This window comes from Rhizophagus irregularis, chromosome 20 (genome assembly GCF_026210795.1).
Source record: "Rhizophagus irregularis chromosome 20, complete sequence".
NCBI classification, from domain to species: domain Eukaryota; kingdom Fungi; phylum Glomeromycota; class Glomeromycetes; order Glomerales; family Glomeraceae; genus Rhizophagus; species Rhizophagus irregularis.
Genome location: NC_089448.1, coordinates 897,380 through 905,738, shown reverse-complemented (window position 1 = coordinate 905,738; position 8,359 = coordinate 897,380). Strand labels below are relative to the sequence as shown.

Here is an 8,359-nt window from a genome sequence, read left to right as displayed (position 1 = left end):
TAACCGACTTCGAAACATTCGTTAGATTGCTTTGTAATCCGAGACAACAAATAGAAAAATACGTCAACAACGTTACCGGAAAACCTACCCAGAAGGTAGGAAGTAGAGGGAATTGCGAATCAATATGTAACTATTGCCACTGTGTCTCTGCGGTAGATGTCCGTTGTACGTTACTTCCAAAAGGTACACACTAACAATTTCATACATTAGTGTAGGTGTATATTAGTAGATAATGCATTCTGGCAACGATACCCACATTTTTTTTCTACAATAGAGTATAGTGATTGATAACATCTGTTATGTTCCGGTAACGCTGTCTATACTTCTCCGTAATCGTTATACAGTATGATTCTGGTGAGGAGTGTTACATAATTCAGCACGATGTCCACGTTAATGCCCTATATTGTCCACTCATATTCTTAACTGTGGTTATTCCATAATTCTACGTAGTACCAGTAACGGTATCTGTTTTCTCTGCGGTTGATTACTACTGTCACATATTCCCTGAAAGGCGCTAAAGCGTGGTAACGATGATCACGGATTTTTTCTACAATAGTAGATATTTAGTTAGTCTATGTAGTACCCTCTGGGTAGGTAAAGGAGTTCACATCAAAAAATGAGACTCTCCTGCGGAGAGTAGTTAACATGAGGATGTAGAGTATTTTTCTACCATAGTACTGTACACTTGAATTTTTGTAACGATGCTCATGTTATATTAACAGTGAATGTACAAATCTAAGATAACAATGACCATGTAGTTGACGTAATTCTTCGCTACTCGTCACTCCATATTGTCTATTGCTGTCCCTAGCAGGCGACCACATTAACCCACAGAGACAGTTGAAATCGTTACAAAAAATGCAATAGTTGTGTTCAACAGATAAATACTGAAGAAAATTAGTCGGAAAGTCCTTTGGCTGGGCTTCGCCCACTGCTCAAAGAACACGGGGACATCGTACAGTGTAATGCTGTTATCGGAGTATTGACAGGACTCACAAATTAGGAGGTGAGGATAACAATATGTAACATACTAAGATTAACCCATGTTGCCTGCGTCATCATCTATCACGTTATTCTCACTTGTGGTCCACAAATAATTAATTCTGCAGCTGCATACTCACCCTTCGGGTGCTTCGTACCCTCTAGGTAGGATTACAAAAAAAATTTTCACTACAACTGTGAATTGGACTATGATAATGCTTATGTTATCTTCTATGTTGTTTATTGCTTGTAACGATGTTACTTTTTGTTGAATAGCGAAGTAGAGAACTAATTGCCGATAATTATCAATAAGTACACCTTTAGTGCCCTTCACTTCGTGGGTAAAGCCCACTTATTTTTTGTGTAATGGATAATTACCAATTGTGAAGTACCAATAATAACGATGAAGCATATTTTTTGTGAAATAATAATTATCAATAGTGGAGGGCCTTTCAAAGAAAATAGCCAGTGCATTCATCATTGCCAACTAATAAGTAATAGAATGTGCAGTCATCGTTACCAACAGAGGAATAACGGTTCTTCTCCGCAGTCATTCATATATTCTTTCCCGCAGTCTCTAAAAAATCACGTGACTTGGACATGACCGTCTTGCCCCATGAACGTAGGTTCCTACCTGAAAGGTACGAAGTAGAACCTCCTCCTCCATGATTTTCACTCCATTATTTTCACTCCATTATTTTCCTCGTTCCTCGAAAAATCACTTCCCTTGGAAGGGGCTTTAGCCCGGCACAGCCGTCCATTACATGGACTGGAGATTTTTTTTTGCCTGCATTTGTCTATTTAATCATCTACGTAATTGATAATGTATGAGAATTGTAAAAAACGAATACAGAGCGTGGTTGAGCGGCAAGACGCTCAGGCTATTTCTTCGAAAGGCTACGCCAAGCCCCTCTTCCTCGTTCCTCGAAAAATCACTTCCCTTGGAAGGTCCATTACATGGACTGGAGATTTTTTATTTGCCTACATTTGTCTATTTAATCATCTACGTAATTGAATGACCGTCTTGCCGCTCAACCACGCTGTTAACAGTGGAAAATGAGAAGTGAAAATGACAGAAGGTATATGGAACATAATGGAAGAACACTGTTATTGAATATGTGGGGTACGGAAAAGATACAGCAAAAACCTATCTCTTTTTTGTGAGTGGTACACAGTAGTTTCTTACGTGAATGATTGGACCACCCACAGGGTGCGCTCAGTGTATTAATAAAGATTTTTCTTGGCAAAAGTGATCGGCGTGACAAATCGCTCACGCTCACTGATTTTTTAGTGGACAACAGAAAGAATAATGTAGACGACTGCGAGAGAAATAACGTGAGTAACTGCAGAAATGATTATGAGTGGATGACAGGAAAATCACGTGACTTTGACATGAGCGTCTTGCCCTGTGAACCTAGGTTCATAGAGGAAGTGAAGGGCATTTCCTAAGACCTTTGCAGTGGAAGTTCTAGAAACTCTAGGGTAACAGGTTTTCTGAAATTTGAAATAACCGGAATATTTTTTATAACGTATTCACGTGGACATGCTGCATTGAACAAATCCCGTATGCGCAAAAAAGTCTTAAGTGTTACTTCATTAATGGAGAAACATGGGAATTGCCATGGACAGCATAAAGAGATTATAGAGACAACGATTCTTCCATTAATAGCTCCAGTCATTATATCGTCACTAATCGTGACTGTTTGTGTCACAGTTTCAGCAGAAAACTTGTGTCATTTGTCTAAGTAAGTCGTAGTCGATAACCAGACTTAACCTCAAGTACACAAAAACTAGATTCCTCTGGAATACATCTTCCAGGTAATTTTCTTCTCCATAATCGAATCCTGTTGTCCTCTAATATTCTGTGCCGCACTTGACTTTTAATGATGACAATTCTTCAGTCGATATCTTGTTATTCCCACGTCATCACTCCTAGAATCGAACTGTTTAGCAGGATTTAGCCTCTAGGCTAGACATCTATACTATTTTGTAGCAGATATATGCGTTCTGAATATCTACATTGTAATCTATTTACCAGGACACTCATGTTACAACAGTATATCCGCATAAAGTTTTGATAACATGTGCGACATGAAACATGAAACGTATTTTCTGGATATCAATTGCGAATAATTACGACTAGGTTAACGATAACTAGGTGTTATAGGAATCAACTGCGAGACAAATGTATACGAAAGATTCACTACCTCGCTAGTTATTTTGTGAAATAATGCGTGGAGTTTCGTTGAACAATGCATAGGCCTATTTTGTAAAAAAGTTTTATCATTTGCTCTTCGAGCAGTCTATGACTGATTACTTATATAAAAATACTTGTCAAGACAATGGAAGAGAACGTGATGAAGGTATTCCTGAATGTTGATTATATCGTAGACAATATATACTGCGCCACTCTCTACGTCAAGTGTGACCCTTTATAATTTTCCTTCGTTCCTCGAAAAATCATAAAGATTTATTTGGGCGCATTTGCCTATTAAGATTTTTACTACATGAGATTATTTAAGTTTGTCAACCGTTATCATAAGTCCGTAGGGCTTATTTAGCTAGAGGTTTTAGGAGATACTCTCTTAATGTCACACCTGCCGAAATTTTTCCGACTAGTGGATCATGTGACCAGTGTTGGTATGGGACTGGGACATGTCCTTGGATGGGACAGTCCGGGACAGTCCAAGTCTTTGGACAAGACTTGTAATGTCCAAGGACATCTGGGACATTTAAGTTTATATAATATAAATGTAATTTTACTTTTTGATAATTTTTAACTATTTAATTGAATTTAAAAAAGATTTTAATAAAAATAAATTGGCAAAATTAAATTATTAGTATTTATAAATTGGGCATTTTTATTTTCTTTATTTTATTAAAAAGGAAATTCTAATTCTTTAAAAATTGATTTTAATTTCCATTTGGCATCAGAATCAATTGCCGGATGAGTAATTTTATTAGTTTCTATAAATATATCTAACTCATCTGTTTCATATTCTTCATTTTTGTTAGCTTCTTCTTCTAACATTTCTGCCCATTCTTGTAAATAATCTCCAAACTCATTTTCTAAATTAGTTAAATCATCATTTTCATCCTCCCTATTTTCATTTTCTGGAATTTGTTCATTATTTTTTTCAATTTCTTCATTATCATTTGTATTATTTTTGTTAACATCATTTATAATACTAAGTGGAGTTATTAAAGTAGAAGTAGTACTAGCATTAACCCGATGCTTCCATGTAATATCTGCTCTTAATTTACTCATAGCAAGAGTTTTTGATGACTAAATATAAAGACAATAAAATATTAGTATTTTAATATTAAAATTTCAATATTTATAACAAAAATAAAAATACCTTTAAACGATTTCGTCGATTTGTCTGTAAGAAACCCATACAACTCCAAAGACGCTCCACAGAAGCTGCATTTACACAAATTCCAAATAATCTACAAGCAACTAAGCCTAATTCATTTGTAGATGTTTCTGCAAAACACCAATATCGCCAAATATCACCATTAAATTGCTTATATGTATCATAATCAAATGGATATTTTCCTAAACGAAAGTCATCAAATTCACGTAAAATACAGGTAGATTCTTTTTCAAACCATGCTTGATAATAGTAAGTGAGCCATTTACCAAATGTAGTATAATTAATCTTAATATTATCCTTGAATTGATTTGTCTTATACTCAGGATGTAATAAGCACGCCAGTAAAAGTAAAGGCTGTTCCCAATCATTCCACCTGTTCTCTAACCTAACTATTAATTTTGCGGCAAGTTGGGTATCTTCATAATTAGTCCAAAATTGAATAAGATATGCGAGACCATGTATAACTTGAAATAATCTTGCTTTATCTTGTTGAAGATTATTTAATATTTTACAATAAGGATATAACACTTCTACAATTATATTTAAGTTGTTCCAAAATGTACTAGAATCAATAATTTCAAATATTTCTATTTTAATACATGGTTGATCTCCTGTCTTTTTTCGAGCTTGATTAAATGGTGGTTTGAAATTAATTGCAAATAGCTAATAATTAAGTTAATAATCAATAAAATTAATTTACATTTAATTTAATAACATTAAGTTATAAATTTACCTGTAAAGCTTGTTGAATTCTCAAAAGACTTGTACATACTTCATAATAACTATTCCACCGAGTTTCTCCCGGAGCTGCAATTGTATAATATTTACCATAAGTTTCTTTCTGCTGATCACGTAATTTTGCTATAAAGAACTTATTATTAGCATTTCTAAAATAAGTAGCAAGTTGAATTGCATGATTCAACGTTGTTTTTAAATCTGTGGATTCTTTAAATATTTCACCAATACAAAGATTAAGTTGGTGCGCGAAACATGGTAAAAAAACAATATCTCTATTTGAGATTCTTAATTTTCGCCTATATATTATAAAATCATTAATAAAAACAAAAAAATACAAATATACAAATAAAAAAAATAAATATTACTTAAATACCTAGCTGCAGCATATGCACCCGCACTATCTGTTACAACAGCACAAACCTTTATATTTTCGTTTTTTAATTCATTAATCATGACTTCCGTCTTTTCCATTACTTCGAGATGGGTTTCTCTTTCCGAACTTATATCATCTGCTTTCCATACATAAGGTCTTCCCTCTGATGTCATAATTACAACACCCAATAATTGTTCATTTTTTACGTTTGTCCAGCCATCAAATGTAAGAGTTATGCCAATTGGATCCTCTTTTAATGCAATTTGCATTGCTTTATCTCCTTCGGAAACAGCATCTTGTAAAATTTCACCACCAAGTGTATGACGATCAGGTAGTTTAAGAAAAGGATTAAGGAATTCAAATAATTCCTTTGCTTCAGGATTGTTAACCCAATGCAAAGCCCACCCACAAGAAACTGTTAATCTAATTAATAATATGCGAAATTTCTTAATATCCTCGTTTGATAATGATCTAACAATAAAATTATCAAGTGGTCCATAAGAAGTACGTAAAACTTTTCTTGAAGAAACAGATGAAGCATCATAACCATCACTGCTTTGTAAAACTAAAAAAAAAAAGCTGAATTCAATATACCAATAAAATATTTTTGCATCAAATCCAGAAATATTAAAAACTTACATGACCGTTTCGCTTGGTTTTCTGTCCGATTTTCTGCTTGTTTTTCATTACTTTTTGATAATGAGAATATTTCATCTTGTATTTCGGGCGTCACTTCTTCAAGAAAATATTTGCATTTTTTCAAATGTTTTAATATTCTATCTGTTTTATTAGGAAAACAAGCTTTCTTTCCTTCTTCCTCGCCTAATGCATCAACGCAACATTTACAATACGTTTTAAGGTTACTCTGATTAAGTTTTTCCTTAGTTTTTATAATAAATTCGTCTAATATACTTGACAATTGTGGCATTTTAAGCTTACTACAAGAATAACGTTAGTTTTAGAAAGATATTATAATAAAAAGAGGAAAAACCTTTTAATAACAAAAAGCAAAGAATACCCACTTCGGTTTGTAGTCTTGATGTCTTGTCCTGTTTATTGGAAATTCCAAGCCGTGTGTCTCTAAGAAATTTTTGTAACAAAATTATATCGTGAATTTTTTTTTTCGATAGTCATAATGATATCGTAATTTTTTTTTTCAAAAAAATTTATATCGAAATTTTTAATATCGAAATTTTTTTTTTTAAATATAAAATAGTATAGAAATTTATAAATGTAAATCAATTACCTTTTTTTATTTGCTTTTTATAATATTAAGGAAGTCTCCGAAGTCCAAAATAAAAAAGGTGAAAAAAAAAATAGATTGATAATCAATAGCCGATCTAAATCATCTAATTTTAGGATACTCGGACTGTCTGGGACGTCCGGGACGGAAGGAAAATCTAGTGGGACAACGTCCCACACCATTCGATTTGTTGGGACATTATGGGACACGGACATTTGGACATGTCCCGGACCGTCTGTGTCCAAGCCTTATCGTTCGGACATTGTCCCATACCAACACTGCATGTGACTGAGTGTCCACACTTTTTTCATTTTTAACCCCCATATACGAAATATATTACGTGGATGATATACCGCACATATCTACGTTTTCACTTCTCGTTGTCCACTAATTTTCTGCGTGACATCTATGTTCACGTTATTCATCATGTTGTCTACTAATTTCTTCTTCACTGCCAATATCCTAATATTCTATTCTGTGGTTGGTATTTATGTCTCACGTCCTCATGATCTCGTTATCCTTTGCATTCTTGGCAAAAAATTGTCAGAGACAATTACCATACGATCATATGATTCCTTTACCTAGGTGCACAGAACAATTTTTACATGAGAGTTACTTCCAGATTAACCTGACACTCTAAGGAATTTGCGATTGATAAAATGTGTTAATAGCATTTCCTTTGTCTAGTCTTTCATATTTACCTACGATTAATATGCATTGTATTCGAGAGAAAAGGTTTACCCTTGAATTATTCCATGTATTTCCTATATTTTTTTATGTCCCATCCACGTGTCATTGTAATGAGTTCGTTGCTGTTTTCATTATTATTTGGTGTTTGCGTCGTCGGTAAATCTAATGCTTCTTTTTTAATATCGGGATGACTAGTACCACGCATCTAGACTGGTATTTCTGTTGCCCGAGAACTTTCCCCATATGTGAAGACTTTCGTTAGTGTATCATCCATACTGTACTCATCTATAGTTTCTATGTTGAACATGTTCTCCATGTCTTCTGGTAGTTTGATCCTTTCTGGCATTGTGACGTAAATGTAGAAAGCCCTATTGAGTTTACGTACTTCTTCCCAAACATCACCTTTTCCTACAACAGGTCTCATGTCTGCAACGAACTGATCCAGAGTCTTTGCGGTGGGTTTGTTTGATCTAGTGTTCGGCCCAGTATTCGAAGTGCGACCTTTTTTAGAAAAGATAGATTGTAGATAATGGAGATTATCACTGGAACGAAAAATATCGAATACTGGTTCTGCAATGTTTCTTCTGTTCCTGCTATTTTTTAAGTATCTAATGATGTCTTCTTTTATTGCCGATAGCGGATAACTCATTCGTATCTTGCGAGTTACAGTGTAACACACCGAATATAAATGCAAACAAAACTTTCAGTGGAACTGGACTCCGCCCAAAAATTGCACATGGGAGGCTGTATTAGTATTAGTTAGTAAGTGATTATGCCCAAAGGAAAAGAGCACCAACCATAGAAAAAATATGAAGCATCGTCAGTCCAGCCGATACAGTGGTGAGCAAATTTATTTGGAAAAAAGAAAAGGCGAAATACGTAAAAAATGCATTAAACTGTCGAATATGGCCATTTTCCAGTGGAACCCCTTCAGGTATTTATCATTCCGAATAATTT

General features: G+C 34.2%; 1 protein-coding gene across 1 annotated transcript; it reads right to left on the bottom strand.

Annotated features, from left to right (window-relative positions):
* Window positions 1-7,607: 7,607 nt before the first annotated feature.
* Window positions 7,608-8,051, bottom strand: OCT59_012827 (uncharacterized protein; the record flags this gene model as incomplete). Its single annotated transcript, XM_066140393.1, has 1 exon — window positions 7,608-8,051. The coding sequence occupies one exon, from the start codon at window positions 8,049-8,051 to the stop codon at window positions 7,608-7,610; it is 444 nt and encodes a 147-aa protein (XP_066001278.1).
* Window positions 8,052-8,359: the final 308 nt, after the last annotated feature.